We start from the raw sequence: 22,783 nt of genomic DNA on the forward strand, positions 1-22,783 counted from the left end.
AAAGTTCCAATCTTCTCAGTCCTCCGAAGATTCAGTGGCTACTCGGCTCAGATAGCTGTCAATCACAGCTGTGAATCACGACGTCACACCACCGTTTTTAGAGCATTAAATAACTAAAAACCAACTTATTTTAAAAACAAACTCTTGAATTTACATTAGCGTGATACAAACTACAGTAAATGACAGAAACCAGCTTCGGAAAAAAGATATTTGAAGGGTAATTTAATTGTTTAGTTGGTCTCGCGTCCCATTGAATAACATGGGGAGGGCGGGGTTTATGACCTATACTGGGACCACTCACCAGGGGGCGATCGAGACGTTTTGGCTTCACTTTTCAGGGCTTGTGCGGCACGCTTGGTACTGTGTATTAAAATGACTAATGTCAGAGAACAGAAACTAAATAAGAAATTAAAGTTTTGAAGGGTAACAGAATTGGTTTGGGTTTGGAATTTCAGAAGTTGGTTGAATCTTGGGGTCACCAAGTCTCAGAAACAAAAAGACATCACGACCGTATCCCCACCATCATGGACACCCCACTTAAAATTGCACCACTGTAAGCTAGACGTTCTGACGTTTCATGATATTCATTGACGTGGCGTAAAGTTCCACTGAACCACTTGAGAAGGGATTGAGAAGTGAATGTATGTAGAAGGAGTATGTGATGTATTGGCCTCACTACTGGATGTCCATCTATGTAACAGTATGAGGGACAGAATCCCTACTATTTCACACAGTGAATCCATGTTTATCTGGTAGTTTGTTAAGCTAGGTTGACCCCTAGACCAAGGCTAGCTTAAATAAAGCCGTGAATACTTATATATTTTTTTTTATTATTGTTAATTTGCCCCAAGTATACATTTATTTTTCAACATTATATAATATGTTGTAGATCACAAAAATCTATATAAAATCCATTTCAATCACATTATGTAATGCAACAAAATGCGACTATGATCAACAGTGTGAATACATTATGAATCATACAATGAATTACATTACAAACCTCTGAAGTGCTTGTTATATTTAACATCAACAATACTTTGAGTTGTACACTTCAAAGTAGGCAACTGTAACTATATCATTGTACAGAAACAAATTGTCACCCAGAATATAATGTCCTGAATGTAAACTTTCAATTTCAGCATAACCGCTAAGATTAAAATCCTGTATATAATACAGCACATTACACATAATAATCCAATACTCAGTATAGAACAATATCATCTTTATAACAGGGGTTTTCTTCAGACTTCCTGACTCAGGTATAGAGTTGAAGAAGCGATGACATAATTATTGAGAAACTGTTCCCAAGAGCAATACAACAAAGCAGAGACTTTAGAAAACACCAACAAACATAAGTTAATGGACCCAGACCAAAATGCAGTCATCTCGTCGTAGGACTACCTTTAACATTAGGAATCATTTGTGCTAAATGTGCAGGGCTTTTGCCTGTTGGATAGGACGAATGGCATAGAAATATGGATTAGAACGGGAGTTCTGTCCTGTCCACTTGTATGCATTTAATACTGTCCGATAAAAAGGACCAAACTGGCCTCCAGGAACTCGCCAACCAATCATCGGCGCTGATGCCTCATATGTCCCGGTACAGCTACCATAAATCGGGCTCCACCCAGACAATCTTCTTCTGCTCCTCGCAGATGATGGAGCGCAGCGTGGTGAGCAGGGCGGTGCTGTCGCACCACGAGTTGGGGCTCACGCTGCGGTAGAGGCAGGGCAGCTTGTCCAGCAGGGGCTCCTCGTTGAGGGAACACTCCAGCAGCTGCTCCTCAGACCAGCCTCGACGCTGAACCTTGGACCTGAGGAGGATGGAGAGACGGAGGGGGGGGGGGGGTCAAAACGAGAGCGAAGAGGAGACGAGTTACGCACGCAGCAGGAGAGACGGCCTACCCGGGTGGCGCACGCGACGATTTACCTGAGTCTCCGTGTGCTGACCTTGGACTGGGCGATGAAGATGATGATGGGGAAGATCTCGGCCCGGTGGAGGCGTCGTATACAGTCCAGGCCCAGGGGTAGCACACAGTGGGTGCCCTGGTGGGGAGAGGTGTTTGGTTACAGTCAGAACGAACCGCCTCCTGGTCTGAGTATAAGCGACATAAGCGTTTGCTTAGGGGCCTCCCGACCGCTATCAACTGCTTAGTGCATCATAAAGAAATGTATGTAGGCTTGTAAATAGAGGTGGTCTATTTTATCACTAAGCAGCACCATTACAGCAAGTACTTTGTGAATAAAGGCGGTTTTGAGACTGAGACACCCCCGTTTCTCTTCTGATTACACCCCCCTAACACTGGAATGTAGGGCCCTTTACAGTCGCGCCGTCTCAGAAGGTTCATCATCATTTTATTCCTGAAAAAGAATATCAGTTTCAAATATCCCAGCGTGGAGCCAACGTGAGATAGCCACCTGCTTCATGATCCTGTCAACGCCCTGGACAGTGTAGCAGAGCTGACCGCCATGCTCGCACTCCTCTAGCACCTCCGACCTCTGCAGCCTGGCCGCATGCTCACTGGAGGTCAGCACCTCTGAGTAGGAGAGAGGGAGGTGTAGGCGAGAGCAGATTATACAAAAAGCATGTCTACCATCAGCCCCTCAATTGTAGTTCTAATAATAAAAAATTATAATAATAAAAAAAACTATTACTGGATGAAAGGGAGATTAAGAAAATAAATGCGAAGAGAGAAAGAGAAATAAATAAATAGAGTCTAACCTGGTTCGCACAACTGAAAGCCCTGCCACTCGGCCAGCTTGCTATCCAGGGCCCGGCCGAGGATTGTGGGTAGCAGGAGGATGGGGCGGCAGATGGGCGGGTAGTGGGGCGTGACCAGGGTGTAGGGCATGAGGGTCACACAACCCCGGGAGGCAGAGGCATCCCCTAGAGGTCACACCAAGGTTTAGGTCAACACCTAGGCTACACTGTTAAACCTATTATTATTATTATAACCTTTATTTAACCAGAAAAATAACTCATTGAGATTAAAAACCTCTTTTCTTTGACAGTTGGTTATTGGGTTCATACCGTGGATAACTGCGAATAACAAAAATGACTTCCTGTGTAGCTTTGGATCTATGAATTATGGTCATAATACCTGGGCCAGAGCTCTTCTCTTGGCTGTCCTCCACGCACACCCAAAGAGGGTTCCTACCCTGTCTCCCAGTGCTGACAATCCTCACTGCCTTCTGCTTCTCCTGGGCGTGACAACGTTCCCCCTGAGGTCACACAAAGCAGAATCATCATCATCATCTTCTTCCGCTTATCTGGGGCCGGGTCGAGGGGGCAGCAGTCTAAGCAGAGATGCCCAGACTTCCCTCTCCCTAGACACTTCCTCTAGCTCTTCCGGGGGGACACCGAGGCGTTCCCAGGCCATCCGGGAGACATAGTCCCTCCAGCGTGTCCTAGGTCTTCCCTGGGGTCTCCTCCCGGTGGGACGGGACCGGAACACCTTCCCAGGAAGGCGTTCAGGAGGCATCCGGAACAGATGCCCAAGCCACCTCAGCTGACCCCTCTCGATGTGGAGGAGTAGCGGCTCTACTCTAAGCTCCTCCCGGGTGACCGAGCTTCTCACCCTATCTCTAAGGGATAGCCCAGCCACCCTGCGGAGAAAGCTCATTTCGGCCGCCTGTATCCGGGATCTTGTCCTTTCGGTCAACGTAGATTGACCGGTAAATCAAGAGCTTCGCCTTGCGGCTCAGCTATTTCTTCACCACGACAGACCGATACATCGACCGTATTACTGCAGAAACTGCACCAATCCGTCTGTCAATCTCCCGTTCCATTCTTCCCTCACTCGGGAACAAGACCCCTAGATACTTAAACTCCTCCACTTGAGGCAGGCACTCTCCACCAACCTGAAGTGGGCAAGCCACCCTTTTCCGACTGAGGACCATGGCCTCGGATTTGGAGGTACTGATTTTCATCCCAACCGCTTCACACTTGGCTGCAAACCGTCCCAGTGCATGCTGAAGGTCCTGGTTTGAAGGGGCCAACACAACAACATCATCCGAAAAGAGCAGAGACGAAATCGTGTGGTCCCCAAACCGAACACCCTCCGGCCCCTGGCTGCGCCTAGAAATTCTGTCCATAAAAATTACAAACAGAACCGGCGACAAAGGGCAGCCCTGCCGGAGTCCAACATGCACTGGGAACATGTCTGACTTACTGCCGGGAATGCGAACCAAGCTCCTGCTTCAGTCGTACAGGGACCTGACAGCCCTTAACAAAGGACCCAGGACCCCATACTCCCGAAGCACCCTCCACAGGATGCTGCGAGGGACACAGTCGAATGCCTTCTCCAAATCCACAAAACACATGTGGATTGGTTGGGCAAACTCCCATGAACCCTCCATCACCCTGTAGAGAGTATAGAGCTGGTCCAGTGTTCCACGGCCCGGATGAAAACCACACTGTTCCTCCTGAATCAGAGGTTCTACTATCGGCCGTATTCTCCTCTCCAGTACCCTGGCATAGACTTTCCCGGGGAGACTGAGAAGTTTGATCCCCCTGTAGTTGGAACACACCCTCCGGTCCCCCTTCTTAAAAGAGGGACCACCACCCCGGTCTGCCATCCCAGAGGCACTGTCCCCGACCGCCACGCGATGCTGCACAGGCGTGTCAACCAAGACAGCCCCACAACATCCAGAGACTTGAGATACTCAGGGCGGATCTCATCCACCCCCGGTGCCTTGCCACCGAGGAGTTTCTTGACTACCTCAGTGACTTCAGCCCGGGTGATGGACGAGTCCACCTCTGAGCCCTCAGCCTCTGCATCCTCAATGGAAGATGTGACGGCGGGATTGAGGAGATCCTTGAAGTACTCCTTCCACCGCCCGACGACATCCCCAGTTGAGGTCAACAGCTGCCCACCTCCACTGTAAACAGCGTTGGTACGGCACTGTTTCCCTCTCCTGAGGCACCGGACGGTTTGCCAGAATCTCTTCGAGGCCAGCCGATAGTCCTTCTCCATGGCCTCACCGACCTCCTCCCAGACCCAAGTTTTTGCCTCCACAACCACCCGGGCTGCAGTCCGCTTGGCTTGCCGGTACCCGTCAGCTGCCTCAGGAGTCCCACAAGCCAACCGGGGATTGTCGCCTCGACAGGCACCAGAGACCTTAAGGCCACAGCTCCGAGCGGCCGCTTCGACAATGGAGGTGGAGAACATGGTCCACTCGGACTCAATATCTCCACCCTCCCTCGGGATCCAGTCGAAGCTCTGCCGGAGGCAGAATCCGGTTGGTTAATATGCATTCCCAAAGCACAAGCATGACAGGAATTCTCAGTGCCCTGAGCTGTTGACTGAGTTTCAAATGGGAAATCCCCATGGCAATATTACGCTGCAAAATGTTCCATTATGTATGCACACATTCTACAACAAATGTATTTTAAACATAACACATATACGGGAGAGTACAGTGCTTTTGGAAAGTAGTCTCACAAAACCTCACAAAAACCCCATAATGAAAATGTTCGTGCCTAACATCTTAATGCAAGCTGACGTTTGGTGGGGAGCCGTTCTACAGAACAACGTTACCTTTTTGAAAGTGATAGGTTGAAAGCTCATGTCCTCGATAGCTCTAATCAGCAGGCGTTGGGCCCTGAAATAATACAATTATAGTTTACATGGATAACAAATGTATTTTTCCCAAACATAACTCATGTGCTGTATGTATCAGTTAATTACATCCAATGCTATTATACAACATATCAAAACCACAGTATAAACGCAACATTGCTGTTTCCGAAGAGGAGGATGGAAATAACGCATTTATAGTGGTACCACACTGGCTCGGGCTCATTGTGGTCAGGGTGCGTACTGTGTCCCATACCTGTAATAGTTGGGCACGGTGCCAGTTTTCAGGTCCAACAGTTGGCAGGAGTGGACGTGGCTGGCGTTCCAGGAGCCCTCGCTGCCCACCGGGAACGTGCTGGTCACGTGGAGGATGTCATTGCAGGAGACGGCCAGGGAGCCCTGCGTGCTTCCCGGTAGCGACATGTTGACACGCACATAGAAGGAGTCGCCTGATGCGGCCTCTCCGCTCTGCAGCTGGACCATTAGCTTCTCATAGGCTGGAAAAGAGAGAGTTATACTTATTACAGTATTACAGATGCGGGTCACAGAACAAGTAACATAACTGATATACACTCAGTGGAAATATTGAGAAAACATCATACAGCACTCTAGTTTGCTGTGTGTGTGTGCATTATTTTTGCACCCCTAAATCCAAAACAAGTGGCCCAGGTTGGTCCACTGGTCTAAGCCGCTGATTATTTTTGCACCCCTAAATCCAAAACAAGTGGCCCAGGTTGGTCCACTGGTCTAAGCCGCTGATTATTTTTGCACCCCTAAATCCAAAACAAGTGACCCAGGGTGGTCCACTGGTCTAAACCTTGTGTACATGTACTGCTGCAGCATGGGTAAAAATCCGGTTCAGTGCTCTTTTTCAGCAAAAAGTCTTTCACCACTAGCCTGTCCAATAAACCACAAAAATGCCTACCACTAGATCTTCAAAAAAATATTCAAATAAACTCCATTCACCCGTGAAAAAGAGTTGTCCTTGAACAAACAAGTAAATATGGCACGTTGTTTTGTCATGCAATCTATGCAGAGAGAGACACTAGTCAAACATTCTTTCCGATCAGATACAACACGCTGCATTGTGTGTGTGATCAGATACAACACGCTGCATTGTGTGTGTGATCAGATACAACACGCTGCATTGTGTGTGTGATCAGATACAACACGCTTCACATGTGCTCAGTGCAGACCTGAGCCAGTTACCATAAGTAAAGTTCACAAACCGCATCAGGTTCATTGATGTGCAATGACTCATGTTGTTTTTGATAGCTTTCATTTTTCAGAGATTTAAATTCTTCACTTTAGGAATAGCGATCTGAAGCCTATTGTAAAGAAAATAAAAATACTATGTATGTGTATGTGAAAACATCTTGCTTTCACTTAAACCTTCACAGAAGGCCCAATTTAAGAAGGAAGGAAAGTATTGCATTGATGATTTACAATGTAAATGTAATTGGTTATAATGCCAGAGTCATATATTGAAATTGGTTTAGTCTCACCATCTTGGTTGGGCCGTAGGGAGAGGTGGCAGAAGCCTTGAACCTGCCCCAGACCCCACATGGCCTCCTCCAGGGTGGAGTCCTCCAGCACCATCCTAAGAGCCTGATGTGCCTGCTCATACTTCACCTGAAACACAGTAGCACAAAGATCCATTGGAGACACAGGGCCTTGGCAGAATCTGACGAGTGAAAGGACGAGTGGGGGAGCTCTGACAAGAAATGGCCTGGACTCAATTATTGACAACTGAGAATGGTGTGGTGGAGATTCAAGCAAATTCGATGTGGCTTGTCTGTGCTGACTTGTGTGCACACACACCCAGACACACACACACACACACACTATCCCACCACCCGTCTGCCCCTCACCTCCAGTATCTGTGCCCCAGGGGAGATGCCTACGGCGTGGGCGGCCGATCCCTCAGTGACCTGGTGGACGAACACGCCCGTCTTGTTTCCTCCGACCACCTGCAGCTGGCCAAGCAGCGCCTCCCCCTGGAAGGAGATGGTCAGGACGCGGCCCGTGAGGCGCATGGCCCGGGGCCGGGAGCGCAGCAGGAACGGGGGGGCTGACGCCCTGGAGAGGCTGGGGTGGAGACAGCGAGGAGATGACAGTTTTCAGACATATTCTTTTGTGGACAGGCTACGCCAACAGTCGAGTAGTTGAAAAAGTTGTGCAGTATTTCACTTTTTTTTACCAGTTTGGCCAAGATTATTGTTAGATTTGTACAATGTACAAATGCATTTTAAGTTTAGTAAATGCTTTCTGTGTACTTATGCTTGCTGAAGCCTGTGGCTCAGCTGGCAGTTCATGGGGTTTTCCAACCGGGGTTGAGGGTTTCATTCTCATTGGGGGCCAGTGTGAAAATGGACGTACCACAGATACGAATTTCTGCTAAATGTAAAATGACAAATGTTCCATCTTCCCTCTGTTGAGTTAATCCTCAAATTTACCCATAATTACAAATATGGGAAATATACAATATTGGCCAATTAGTTATTTTGGGACACTAAAGCACATTTGATGTAAAGAATTTGCCCCAAATTATATTTTACTAGTAATAACTATTTTATATGGGAAGGTAATAAGCCTATTAAGTTCAATGACATCCAGGCAAAAGGTAATGTTTCTCACCTATTTCTCTTGTTGTCATTGAAGGAAGGTTCAGGCGATTGCTCAACCTCATTTCCTTTAAAAAAAGAAAAAAAAAGAAGAGGAAAACAATTGTGGGACTTTTTCAAGAATTGACCTGCGGAAAACACCAAAGTACCTAACATACCAGGCCAGAATCCAAACATAACACCGACTAATTCAGCACCTTGGTTAATGTCCAACCAAAAACATGATTTTGTTCTTCAAGGAAACCTAACGTGGGTGTGCCCCCCCATATAAACATCCAAATTTGTTTTACGCCAGCACAAAGTGACATAGAGACAGACATACACATCTACCAGAAAATACACAAACTGCAAGGTGCTTTTACAAATCAGTTACCAACACAACTAGAAGTGGATAAGGTAGGTTTGTCCATACCCATAGTAGGCAGCACTGTACATAAGCATTAATACAAACTGCGTTCACTTTCTTTGCACCCGTCAGCAGAGGCTGAAGACATTCATTTCATTTCAAGACGAATATACGTCTTCCACCTCTGTGCCGGAGTTACTGGATTAAGGGAATGTTTGATAAGCCTTTTTTATTCTCGACTTTTAGCCCCAAATATGTGATGTATGTTTTTATACATTTATATGATATCACCATTAAGGTCCTGCTTCAATGCTGAACCTCTCAGAGGACCCAGGGCTTTTTTTGAACATAGCACTGGTGCTACAGAGGTTGATCATGTTGCAGCATAGGCCATAAAACTGTAGCACAAGTATAAAACTTCCTGTTACCGTCTCTAAAAACAACCAGTAGTGCAGTTAATCACTTCAACAGGTATGTGACATGAATGTTGCATACAGTGCACACAAAATCCAAACCATAACAAAACATGGTGACCATAATGGTAAACTGCAGGGACATAACTGCATACAAAAAAACTATATATGACGCTTCAATTAGCAGTGCAAATCTCAATTTAAATGTATATCATTATACAATATTATTTAAAATAAAAGAGTGTTTAAATCTCTCATGGGAAGTGCTGTGTTATTTTACGTTTTCCCTTTTTTAAATGCTATTACGCACTACAGAATAGTACAGTACAAGGATTGTCTACTCACAATCCTTGTAGCTGCCGTTTCACATCAAAAGTTAGCCAAGGAAAATTACATTTTCCAATTGGCATCATATATGCCCCGGGTAGGGCCACAGTGTCGCTGGACCCCCCGTCTCAGTTCCAAGGTCTTACGCTGCTATACTATTGTGCTGGGGGATTGGGTCAGTTCTACTTCCACACTAAGTTCTCCTTCTTCACTATAAATCGTTGTTGATATGAGGAATGCATTTTCTGAATGTTCCCAGTCTCCTCCCGTTTTAAACTTTAGGAGGACATGAGGTCCTGGTTCACACCTGCGGAGTACCTGGTTTGGGGCCCGGGTGTTTCTGTAAAAGCACTTTGTGACAACTGCTGTTGTAAAAAGGGATTTATAAATACATTTGATTGATTGATTGATGTACATTTTCCCTTTCATTTTGCCCTTAATTTCATTTGGCATTGGTACTTTAGTTTCTTCCTCGCAGACTTGTTTGGGGTTTTGGTTTAGCACTTGAAAATATCTCTTAATTTTCTCGTCATCTAGCTCGACTCGATGAGGAAACGTTGACTGTTCGCTAGGAATTGTGGGATATGGTGTGGAATGTATGGACTCTACGCAGACATTTTTAATTGCACGATAGACTATCAGTCACCCAAGCCGCTACCAGTGTGTGATAAGCAAGGCATCCCTAATTGATTACTAATCCCCAAACCTGGACAACGCTGGCCAATTGAAACGCCCTCCATAGCACCACAGGGCTAATCCACAAGCAGCATTTGAACCCCACAAGCAGCATTTGAACCCCACAAGCAGCATTTGAACCCCACAAGCAGCATTTGAAATTCTCAACCATGTTTTAAATTTTTATATTCAGGGTTTGGGGCTTTCTTACATTACGAAAGAGAGAATAAAACACAAGATAGACTTATATTGGTTTGCGTAATCATTTTTACAGCTTGGGAATTCCCACAAGGTGTACCACACAGAACTGTGGCCGCCAATCTCTGCAAAATCAAGCAACATGCATAGAAACTTGAAACAGTTCCGACAGAATACTCCAGGGGGCTCTATTGAAAATGTGGCGCACGCTACCTTGGAAAGCGGCCTCTCAAATTATCGACAACCGCAGGTTTACCCAACAAAATAACAGAGTGTCTCAAGTTGTCTCGGAAGATGTAGCTTAATGTAAACTGGCCCTTGGAGTTCATGTGTCTACATCAAACTTCAGATAATGCTTCAGTGAGTGATAGCCTACTTCATGTAGTGCAGATACCACAGTTTCCGGTTTAGTGATCAGGGGGTTAAAAGCCCTTGGACTATAGTCATTCACGTACCTCTTGGGAATATCACAGAGTCATTGTCCAGTAAGGAGTCACAGTCAGCCGTCTCTGAGCTGAGGAAGTGAAAGATAATAAAACACGGGTTAACAAGGTCAACAACAAGGTTCCCTTCTGCTCGTATCTCTTTCACGCTCACTCTAATCGGCCTTTCACCTGCTCTAGATAGCAGGAATAGTGACATGTGTTTGGTAAGTTGACCGGCAGCAAATGAGTGACCTTTTATTAACTATTACCTCATAGGGTGCATTTCCATAACTGTATTTCTACTTCAGAACCGACAGACACCCTGTGATGTAATAACGAACCTGTTTACAGAATCATTTGTGTGGTTGGATAAAAAAGTTTAAAACATTCCCATCTTGTATGGACAAAGAACCCCGATGTTTTAAAACAGTTCACAAGATGATTAAATCTGCATGTACGATGTTTTGCTGCTAATGTTACTCCGTGGCAGAATGAGCACATGTTGGAAGGGAAGCAGGGCAGCGTGACGCCGGGGAAGCCGTGAAATCAAATTCTACCCGACAAACACACAGTGCAAACACATGAACTTCCTGCTGAAAAAGCAGACTTTGGACGGCGACATCACCTCACGCCGAATAGAATGGGAAGCGTGCCAATTTTGACACAGTGGAAAAAGCTACTACTGGTTCTGAATGGGTCTCACACACACACTCACACACACACACACACAAACACACACACACGCAGAGTCTCTTACCGTCTGCGCAGGGACTCTGCGCATGGGGGCTCTGCATTTTGGGAACAGACGCTGCGGCACTGCGAACGCACATCAGACACACAATCACCAAGCAGAACCGGGTCGAGTTCATGACGGCTGGACATTAAACCTACGCTAAAGAGTGAGGTAACAACATACAATTTGGACTGGCATCATGCACGTATGCACGCTTACATTCACACACACACACACACACCTCGATGCGGCAACTCCTCATGGAAACGGGGAATATTGCGTGCATGCGGCGGAGGACAGGGCGAGTTGGGGGGCTGTGAGGAAGACTGTCAGTGTTGGACTCTTCGCTGTCCCAGCTGAACTCCCTCCCCTGGAGAGACACACACACTCACATATAGCACCTAAACGGAGATCTGCGTCTGTTAAAACGGAGTGTATTTTAAAGTCCACCGTTCATTTACACGTGTCTATGCTTTTACATGACCGCATATATGCGCGTGTGTTTGTTCCGGAGGGTTACCCCTGGGGTCCTGGGGCTCTCGGTGCAGGGCTTCCAGGCGAAGACCTTCTCCTGGAGCTCCAGCAGTTGGCTCCGCAGCGTGTCCTTCTCGGCCAGGCTCCGGGCTATCTGGGCGTGGGCCTCGTCTCTGGACAGGTAGGCCTGGACGGACGGACGGACGGGGAGGAAACAAGACGATGACAGTATGTGGTGACAAGCGAGGACGCACAAGGCCGGTCAGCCTGAGGGAGACAAATGTGCCAGAGTCCCCAGGGAAGATCCCAAGGACCTGGTGAGGTCTGTGGGCCGCAGTCTTCATCGGGTGCAAACGATTTGCAACCAGGTATTAAATATGAGGATGTTATTAAGGACTGTCCAACTGCCTTTGGTGCCCAACCATGGGGTGGATTATGTAGGCTGTGATTCCAACACGGTTTGCGGTTTATGAACATGAATCCACTCAAATTAAAGCTGACAGTCTGCACTTTAAACTAGATGTCATTGTTTCATTTGAGCCAAGAACAACAAAACTTGTGTCAATGTCTAAAAACATGATGTACAGACAGACATACAGACAGGCAAGCACACAGACAGGCAAACATTGTCTTCCTGTAATTCATTTTTGAGGTAAGAAACACCCCAAAACACAGAAGCAGCGCCAGTCCATCCTTACATGGTCTCTCTCAGCCTGTAGTTCCCTGATTTGGCTCTGGACAACAGTACACTTGTTCTGGTACATCTGACATTCCAGAGACACCTTCCGGACCTGCAGTAACAGACACTCCTTCTGTTCCGCCATCTGAGAGAAAACACACAACGGCAGTGTTCAAAGTTTGCCCACTCTACACTTGCACAAAGCGATTGCCTTTTGTTGGATATTTTCCAACTCTTTGGTTTGAAAAGCAATTATGTGTGATAAGAAGCTGTTTGCTTTTCACCCAACCAGGACGTGAGACAGAACCCATGAGCTTGGACAACCCTTTTATGGCAATTCTATGACATAAAAACATTGCGCTAGCAGCAGCCATACCCACCACGAGGAGGGGCTGTCCAAGCTGGCAAGGACACCCTGTCCGATTTCCCACCCACCAACAATGTGGGAGGTGCTAAACCCTCTTGACATGACCCTACTCGGGACTCCCAGGGACTGTTTGTGTGCCACAACCAGGGTCCTGGGTTGCACTGGCGCGGCAGCAATGGGATGCAGTGTTTTAGCCGTTGCACCACCTCGCACCATGCCCCTTTTTCAATGTTACACACCTGATTGTTCTCCCTCGCCAGCTGCTCGTTCTCCTCTCTGTAGCACCGGAGCTGCTCCCTGGCCTCAGCCAAGTCCTGGTCTAGGATATCCTCACGCGCCTTTGGAACCGAGATACAGGGAGAGATAAGGGGAGAGGGGGAGAAAGCAGGGAAACGAGAGACGTGAACAACACAAAAACAGGCAGAGAAAGGCGCACAAAAGCCTTTTTCAGTTGGAAAGGTACGGGCAGCTTCCTAAATCTTGTTTCCAACTCCAGGACTGGGGAAAACATAATTACAAGGTTCAACCCTTGTAATTAGAAACTTATTTACATCTGGACACCAGGTGAATGCAATTAACTGCCAGGTACAATAGATAACCAGCAGTAGTCCATGACGGCAATAGAGTTGCTATGATGGCTGAAGGCTGGTTGACCGAAAGCTGAAATAAACTGAAAACTGCATTGATCCTGAGTGTGCGGAGGCCCTTCTTTTGTTGCAGTGATCTCTTCTTTTGACCCCTGCACCAAAGCACCTGACAGGTGTGCAATGACCCGCCCTACCTTACCACGGTTCTGTGCAGAACCACATTGACTAAAATAACTCGAGTGCTGGAATGGTTATTTGCGGTTCAGACAGTGGTTCTTCTATCCAGTGATAGTTCATGTGTAGGAGCTGCGGTTCGTAGAAATATGTTGGGGCATGGTTTTCTGAAGCGATTAGCAGCGATGAGTCAGTGTTTTTCCAGTTAATAACAATGGTGATATGCAGTCACCTTACTATTAATTACTATTAATTACAATGCAATGTACTGCGACAGGTGTCTTATGAAAGATGAACGAACTTGTCTACATTCTTGAATGTTGTGGATGAAAATTCCCCGAACAGAGCAGACGTTATTACCAATTATTTTTAAACATATTACATATTAGATGCTTTACTGGATGGAGACAGAGAGTTTTTTGGCCGGACTAAAACCTGCAGGATGACTGCAAATTCCCACTATAGCTTTTATCAGAGAATTGAATGTTCTTTTCTTTACCATAATCAGCCACCAATGTCTTGTTATCTTCACCATATTCTTGACCTGACTGAGGTTTACCGTCGCAAACAACTTCAGTTGACATTTCAATGTTGACATTTGAAGACCACTGGCACGCTGGAAAGACGTGCTGTTTAAGGGCAAATACGTTTTTTATGTTGTTGCATGTTGCATTTATATTTTGTTTCAATATAACAGAACAGATTAACCCTTTTAGGTGGTTTTGAGAAACGTTTCAATGGTTCTTTAAATCGCCATCCCTGTTCCATTTAGAACCTTAACAGCATGGTGCTAAAATAAATCTAAACAGTACCAAAAGGGGATTTGCTTAGTAGGTGCGGCAAAAAAAATGTTAGGCCATTCCCAATCTATTTGCACATGTGCAAATCAAGTTCAATAGTGTGCCCCACAAGGCAAATACACAGAAATCTATTGCAGAGACCGATACCGTTTGTGATACATAGATATTTGTCAAACAAATTTCACATCTTCAAGGACTTCTCCGGGACCCTCAACACCTCAGCCCTGGTGAAAGGCACAGCGGCGCCTGTACTTGTTGAGGAGGCTGAAGAAACCCTGTCTGTCCTCCAAGATCCTTGTGAACTTTTACCGCTGCACAACTGCGATGTCTGTGCAGGGCGCGCAGGATCATCGGGGACAATTCACATCCAGGCCACAAACTGTTTGCCCTCCTACCATCAGGCAGACCGTAAAGGTCTCTTCATTCCCGCACCATCAGGCTCAGGAACAGTGTCTTTCCATCTACTGTAACCCAGAGAACTCTGTGACCCATCACTAACCATACCCCCCCCCCCGCCTCAGGGACCTTGTTGCACTACTCCCTTGTACTACTCTGACACTGCCTTGCAAAGACTGATAATGGAAGTGTCCAGTTGTTACAGGTACGTGTCTAACTCGGGAGCCTCACTGCTGCTATCCCTGCATTTTGGTTGCACATGCACCTTGCATATTCAATTTGCCTCTTTGCACATCTAAAATTGCCATTGTGCTTACATTTTTACAGTTGTTACATACACATGTCTACATCTGGGACCTCATTGCTGCTACCTCTGCATCCTGGTTGCACATGCTACCTTACTCCTATAGTTTGCCTCGTTTGCACATCTAGAAAGCCATTTAGAATTTGCCATTTGTACCCGCACAACTATCATCCCACTTGTAACATACATTGTACATTTTCTGCCCTCCTCTATTTGCCTTAACTGCACATTTAGTATGGACATTTGTGGTCCATTTGCCCTTAATTGCACATCCACTGTATACATTCCACTCGTAATATACATATATTTATTACTTGTAAATTATCTGCCCTCTTCTATTTTGCACTTCTGTTTAGATGCTAACTGCACTTTGTTGTTCTGTACTTGTACTGTTCAATGACAATAAAGTTGAGTCTAATGTAATCAAATAAATAAATCAGGCACTGATGTGGCACTACAGAACACTTGGTTTTCTCGTCTCTCACCGGGGTGAATTTTTCTGTCTTCAGCAGTTGCCTGCGCAGATTGCTGATCTCCTCCCGTAGTTGCTGCGTTTCGCTGGCGGAGGTACACTTCAGCGAACGCTGCCTCTCGAAGTCTGTCTCCGTCTGGGCTTTGCGCAGCTCAAACTGAAGCTGGTATACCTGCTCATCAATGAAAAATCAAAGACAATTGTTACAGAATAAATGCATACATTATAAGACAATAACAAAGGCAAAGTAAGATTGCAGTTATTTTATTATATATATATATAATTATTTTTATTTTTTGACTCTGTATCAACTGTCAACTCTCTGACTAATTTGTCATTTCTGTTATGTAGTGACTGTCATTAGCGCAATATAATTAAATCCCCACTGGTGAACGTCACCTAGCTAATTCTTTAGAAAGCCTGACCTGCAGGTTGAGGTCTTGGCAGAGGATTTTGGCGGACGACCTCTCCTCGATGGCGGCTGTATAGTTCATGTACAGGTCACACTTCTCATCCTTCAGCTTTATGATGTCGCGCTGCGCGGCTGCTAGGAGCTTCTTCATACGGTTGTACTCGGCTTGGAGACGGCAGGATTCCTCCCCCTGCTCCAGGCTTTGACCTAGCTTCGTCTGCAGGGAAGTGCACTCCATCCGCAGGCGACAGGCCTCCTGCCGAGCCTCCTGTAACTCCTTCTGCATTCCAGTGACGGCCTTGACGAGGTACTCAGTCAACTCTGAGTACTTAATCAGACCTAGAAGGAAAACCTGGTTAGTATGGAAACGCTACTGCTAACTCTGTATTAGTGAAATGAACTTGCTGTAGTTTTTGTAAATAAAGATTTATAGTTACTGTTTACTGATGAATAATTGTAGTGTTTACAAATAGGCAGGACAACATAAACATGACAACAATCCACAATATGACAAAACGCATTATCTCATTGATGGGATAATGCTAAATGGAATGGCAACACATTTAATATGCACCAGTTTTTAGTTTTTTTACTATTATCCTTAAAATTCCTACTAGTACGTTGACGGGTGTAACCATCAGTTTGTTTATTAATCAGTTAGACTAGCAAAACATTTTCAAGTTCCAACCTGACATTTATCTTGCAGGGAATACGTATCGCAGCGAAAGATATCGGACAAATGCCTGCCACGGGCGGCCGTTCTTCTGGGTGTCGATCATTTTCGGTATACCCTCCCCGGCCCTAGGTCACGGTCCATTAGATGGAGAACAGACTGCCAGCCTGTGTTCAGTGCCACTCACCACTGAATCCAGAGGCCTCTGTGCTGGGCTTGCGGCCGGTGACCTGGGTGTAAAGGCTGGGATAGTGGATCATCAGGCTCTCCAGCAGGGCCATTGCACCATTCCTCCCCTGGATATGCAACAGGTCTAACATGTGACCTAATAATAGGATATCATGCATTTCATTCAATCATCTCATAGTTGTATAAGGGACAGACACTATTCAAATACGGACCAGTTGGTTCACAAGCACTTTGATGCATGAGCGCCCACCATATACCAGAACATATCTCATACTTCTCTATACTCCTACCAACTCAGTGGCTTTGATGTTGGTGCACTGTGAGTTTGGAAGGTTCGCCAATTAAAAGATTCCTAGTGGAGTCACACCAAAACATTAAGAGTTAGCCTGACAGGCTTGGTGCTTGTCACTCAGCTTATGGGGAAATGGTTTAGGTTTTTGCCACAGACTAGCATACTGTCCAGTGGTGTTACTTGCACAGCAAGCTGCCTTGATAGGAGTGAGGCTCCAGACTCTATGGCCCATTCTAGCAAGGAGAAGTCAACTTGCTTATTAGTCAACCAAACAAAGGTAAAAAAAAAAAAAAAGAGCACTGATAGAATAAAAACGAAATGAATAAAATCGAATGCAACATGACACCCAATCAAAAACACAAACCTACAGCTTTGGAAAAAATGAAGAGACCACAGCACCTTTTTCTTTCCTTTCCAAAAAAGTTAATAAAGGAAAGTTTTGAGAGAGGAACAGAAGGGTTCAATATGCAGTGGTCTCTTAATTTGAACCCTTCTGTTCCTCACTCAAAACCTTCCTTTTTGACTTTTTTGGAAAGAAAAGAAAAAGGTGCAGTGGTCTCTTCATTTTTTCCAGAGCTGTATATGCAAACACATTGAATGCACTAGAAATGTCTACAACAGAGGATAGACGGCTTACTGATTCTCATTGAGCTATTTTTTAGCTGGTGGCAGCTGAGGATCTCGTCTTCGTCCATCTCTGTGAGTACCCGGGCCTGGCGCAGGTAGGGAATCAGCATACAAGGCTTTACGTCCATGGAGATACGATATCGGTTATCGTTGATCAACTGCCATAGATCCTCCTCGCCCAGCTCCTTAAAATCGGGCCCCTCCGGAATACACTCCGCTGCCATGACACAAGTGTGTGTGTGTGTGTGTGTGTGTGTGTGGTGACGCACTAAGAACGAGTTGCTGCAGACACGAGAAGACACACGCTCAGTCACACACACCTAGAGTCAATGGTGTCCAGCACAGAGAGAATGAGGGAAAATAAACTTGGCACAGCAGGGTTTATAACAGACAGATTGGTTTTCCACGCCCAGTCGATGTGTGCGTCAAAGCATGCAAAGCTGTGTGTGTGTGTGTGTGTGCGGGGAAGAGGTGGGGTGGGGTGGGGTAGGGTCCATCAAACCTGAAAGACGAGACATACTCCCTGGTGAGTGCACCATGCACCAAAGAACTGCCCTCCCACGCACCAACATGCAATTTCACTATGAGGATGTGTACATTTCACCAGTGTAAACATCATACTGGGTCATATACTTTGTGCGCTCACTGATACACATGTGCTAGGCCCATTGTACCTTGTTTATTACAGGACAAAGCACTGATTTAATATCAACAGCTAGGACACAAAGCTATACAGCCCTGTAGTCCTTTATCAAAGCCACTGTTTATTCAATGGGAGCAAATGTACAGGTCCTGTCATGAGATAAACATCTTCCCTTATTCATTCATGCCACAAAGGAGCGCAATACTACATGTATGAACGGATCCCAATAATTAACGGGCTTATTGAAAACTCGTTATCATTTAAACTAATAGGGTGAAAGGCTACCGATCAGTGTGGGAAATAGTTAAGTAGTATGTTTCGTTAATTGTAGCATAACTGAAAGTTTAGAAAGTGTTCAGATGTTTATCAGTGTTCCCAACAGCAAGGAAGAATTTATCAAGTAGACATTAACTGGGAATGTGCGACCTGCAGGCTAAAGGACGCTCAACTTGTGTTAATGTTACTACGTTTATCAATTGTGGTAGACGATTTATTGGCAAACGTTGAGCATGGGCTATTAACTAAACCCTAAAATGATAATGGGTAGCCTAGTCCTTTACCTTATTTTGATTTTAGTTAATATAGGCACCATCTTTTCAAGTAGCAGGCTACAAAACGAAACAAATGCAGAGAGGAAATACTGAAAACAGCAGGCTACACTGAATGTTATTGAGTAACCATGAGGAATGTAGGAGTGGAGTGCATTCTACATCCGTATATTTGAAGAAATACACCTTCCTAAAAGCGTACAATTATTCCTAAAATATTTAACAAATAAAACATTTTTAAAGAATAACTAGCCGCATGTTTCTGTAAAGCCTATTCATCACGCACGGCGCTTATCCCCAGAATCCTACTGCTAAGCTCGATCGAAGACTAAAAAAGTAATTAAGTAACTAATCAGTCCGGATTGACAATTATCCAATATTACTTAGGGATTAGCATACAATATCTAATATTACAATATTTACTGAATTGGAAAGTACATCCGTTAATAATTGAACCTATCCATTATCCGTTAAAATCCCGAGATAACTTCTGTACATTTAATATGAAAGCAACATGGATATTGAAAGGCTCAACGTGCTCGAGGGTAGTGGTAAGATGATCCTAGTCAAGGGGTGAGATGATCCTAGTCAAGAGGTACGTTGATCCTAGTCATGGTAAGATGATCCTAGTCATGGTAAGATGATCCTAGTCAAGAGTTAAGATGATCCTAGTCAATGTTTAAATTGATCCTAGACAAGGGGTAAATTGAGCCATCTGGGTAAATTGACTATTTATCTCCCTTTCCAAACAATATTGCATACTGTCTGTCCTCATTTCAGTGTTTGAAATTACAAAAGAAACTAAAGAAGGGAGTAAATGTTGTGAAAGCAGAAAGTGTAACCTATCTGTCAGGTAAAATGTGTGTTATATGACAGTAATGATTGAGCTGATGTCTCATGACATCGATGACATTACATTATGCAATGATATTGAAAAAACAATTTTAAGTAAAACGAACTATAATTTTTCCTGTGCGCCTTTTTCCATTAAGTTAGGAGTTCCTCCTGAATATATGGTCATACGGGAAAAAATTGCACAGTTGTCTAGATACAGTGGTGGGTCAACTTCCCCACTGCTGATGTCACCCTACTCTTCTACACCTGTGTTTGCACCTCCAATGACCACAATACGTCCATTGAGTTACTTCCTCGCTGCATTATATTTTCAGATATTTAGAACATTTCCAGTGCAACCTCTTGAACATACGTGCAGTTTTGTTGGGGTGGACCTTCATCACACGAAAAAAGTTACCTTGATGGTTATTTTTGCCATGGCCTGCCATGTGGCGTCTTAACAGTCAATCAAACCCACAACTTGGATGTATCTTAGTTGGGTCGCACTTCGTCTGGTTTAGATAAATCAGGAATTGACATCAGTTACTGTTTTAAAGTAACACCCTAGTTGTCACGTTACGGTGATGACTAGAGCCATTGTGCTGTGCACTCCCGATTCCCGTCACGTCATGAACTCACCCGGGACTCATTCGTTGTCTTGTCTCCCACAATTATGCACACCAGATCCCAATCATCCCTTCAGTATGTGTTTAAATGTTTCTCCTCTGCTCCCCCCAGTTGTCGGTATTATTGTTGATTGTTACGTTGCATGTGTCCGGTGAGTGGTTTGGGTTTGCGGAGTGCTTTACTTTAGTTTGTTTTTGTATTCGGTGTTTGTTTTGATTACATTTAACATTCGAATGCAAGTATAAGTATGCGCCTGGTTCCTCCTCACCACCACCACGTTACACTAGTGGGCTACGTCCAACTTCTGTGACATCATTCACTAAGGTCCTGGCATTACTTGTTGTGACCATAGACAATAGAACACTAGGTATGCTGATCTCAGAGGCCCTATACATCTGAATGCAGCAAATTGGCAAAAGTCTGACCCGGGACCAGCTACAATAGAAACACATGGTAGAAGTGGCATTACGTTTAGTAACAGTTATATTTCCTTGCTGATACATAAATAACCACTCATATGCATAGCATAATGGATACAATGACCATAATAATTAATTAACTAATTAAATAACATACTTTAATTAACAAACAAATCCTTTAAAAATATGTTTCCATAATTTATTCATTTCAGAGTACAAATATGTATATTTATTTATTTCCTATGATAATAATTCAATCAGATTTTGCATAACAATGTATGTATGCACTGGTTGGACATTTCAAGCTTCCACCAGAAACTGCGTTGGTTCTGAGGTGGGATGTTACCTGAAGTCAGTTAGCACTTTTAAGATGTTGCATTGGAAACAGAACAAACTGTATTATTATTCAAATTAGGAACAACTAACATTTTAAGCAACATACATTGCCTTTAAATTTCAGTATTTGTGGCCCATTCAGCTTAATACTTCCGACTTGTTCAAGGTGTCTGCCGTGCCATTGACTATTCTCGTTAAGCATTGGTCTAGTGGAAAGACCAAAGGAATTCACAGATGCTGTTTCACGACAACATCTGTTGTGACTCAAGGACATCAAACAGAAGATCTTTATAAAGCTTTAAAGAACAATATATTTGTCTAAATCAACAAAAAAAATAAAAATAACATGTGACAGATACCGGATCCGTGGAAAATAGGTACCGAAACAACCTGAGCCTAAAGTGAGAGGTGACAGACACTCTAATAAAAGTGAGAGGTGCCAGTCTAATAATGTTATTCGGTTAAACCCTGATAAAACCAAAGTTTTAATTATTGGCCCCCCATCTATTTTGGATGTAGTTCGGTTGGCTGTAGGATCACTAACAAAAATGATTGTGCCTGAGGCCAGAAATCTGGGAATTATTTTTGGATCCAGACATACAGTTTGAATATAAAGCAACAAAAACGGTGCAGGCATGCTTTCACCAAATTAGAAACATTGCCAAAATAAGATTGATTTGATCTTTTGAGGACACTGAGAAAATTATACATGTTTTCATTTCATCTCGCCTGAAAACCAAGGGAACCGTGCCTTTGCTATACTTTAACGAATCAAGCACAAGGTGAGAGCGAACACCCCCAGACCATGGAAGTCCGTGGAAGTGGGCCTGACGTAGCCATCACAAGGGGCGGGTGGTGTGCAAGGCCTTATCACCTGGTCTTATCGAGCTCTAGTGACACATTGTTGGGGGTGAAGTGTCCGCATACTGACTGGGGCTGATGGAACATTTACTACCGATAAGTTAACTAGAAAATGTTCAGTTTGGTAGAAGACACATTTACAATTTGAATATTTTAGTCATTATGTAAATGCTCTTATACTGAGTACCTCACACTGGTGAATTCATCCTTTTAGTTTCTGAGGACAAATGCTAGGAACACTTCTTTCACCACCGAGCCATGAATCCAAGACATGATTTAGCCACAGATAGGATCTTCCCTTGCTGGGTCCCTAAACCTTACAAAATGTTCTTCCGGAACACCTACAATTAATGTGATACTCAAGTTATATGAATAGATTGGAGTCCCAGAGGTGAATGTTGGATACTCCAAATAGGGCCTATGTTGATTCATAAAGAAAGCCCAGGAGAGTGGGGAGTATTTGGGACAACTTCCTGATACATTTCATCTGCTTATTGGGTGGGAACCAGCTGATTGTGACCGATTATTATCTTATACCATGGCAGTGTTGAATATCATTTCTAAAGGGCTCAAAATACATTATAGTGTACATCATTTCCCTATTCTCCAACAAGGAACCTTGTTTTCTCCGGGAAAATAATACTTGGAAAGTCCATGCATCTTAATGGCAATTCTAAATAGTCTAAATTAAATAGTCATTAAAGATGCATTCTGTGAATTAGGCAAATAAAATAGTTCCCATTTTA

General features: G+C 44.5%; 1 protein-coding gene across 3 annotated transcripts; it reads right to left on the reverse strand.

Annotated features, from left to right (window-relative positions):
* Positions 1–1,210: 1,210 nt before the first annotated feature.
* Positions 1,211–20,304, reverse strand: card14 (caspase recruitment domain family, member 14). 3 transcript variants are annotated; one of them, XM_034294062.1, is made up of 21 exons: positions 20,213–20,304; positions 17,780–18,051; positions 16,849–16,986; positions 16,002–16,327; positions 15,590–15,748; positions 13,083–13,181; positions 12,496–12,621; positions 11,844–11,984; positions 11,565–11,693; positions 11,348–11,406; positions 10,621–10,679; positions 8,220–8,274; positions 7,454–7,670; positions 7,088–7,214; positions 5,839–6,079; positions 5,544–5,607; positions 3,105–3,225; positions 2,726–2,890; positions 2,422–2,540; positions 1,934–2,049; positions 1,211–1,817 (listed from the first exon to the last, which is right to left on the reverse strand). In XM_034294062.1, exons 2-21 carry the CDS (start codon positions 17,991–17,993, stop codon positions 1,610–1,612), a joined length of 2,883 nt encoding a protein of 960 aa, XP_034149953.1. In that variant the 5' UTR covers positions 17,994–18,051; positions 20,213–20,304; the 3' UTR covers positions 1,211–1,609. The 3 variants fall into 3 exon arrangements, with proteins under 3 accessions (XP_034149953.1, XP_012990793.2, XP_012990795.2); XM_013135339.3 differs by lacking the exon at positions 20,213–20,304 and having other exon boundaries at positions 17,780–18,115; XM_013135341.3 differs by lacking the exon at positions 20,213–20,304 and having other exon boundaries at positions 16,849–16,957; positions 17,780–17,867.
* Positions 20,305–22,783: the final 2,479 nt, after the last annotated feature.

Source organism: Esox lucius, chromosome 9 (genome assembly GCF_011004845.1).
Source record: "Esox lucius isolate fEsoLuc1 chromosome 9, fEsoLuc1.pri, whole genome shotgun sequence".
NCBI lineage: Eukaryota > Metazoa > Chordata > Actinopteri > Esociformes > Esocidae > Esox > Esox lucius.

Excerpts from the sequence above, each read along its gene's own strand:
- card14 (XM_034294062.1), bottom strand. The coding sequence starts at position 17,993 with ATGGCAGCGGAGTGTATTCCGGAGGGGCCCGATTTTAAGGAGCTGGGC. Across the intron at positions 13,182-15,589 it reads AGACAGAAAAATTCACCCCG|GCGCGTGAGGATATCCTAGA; the intron begins GTGAGAGACGAG and ends TCGGTTCCAAAG. Across the intron at positions 11,407-11,564 it reads TGAGGAGTTGCCGCATCGAG|TGCCGCAGCGTCTGTTCCCA; the intron begins GTGTGTGTGTGT and ends GTGCGTTCGCAG.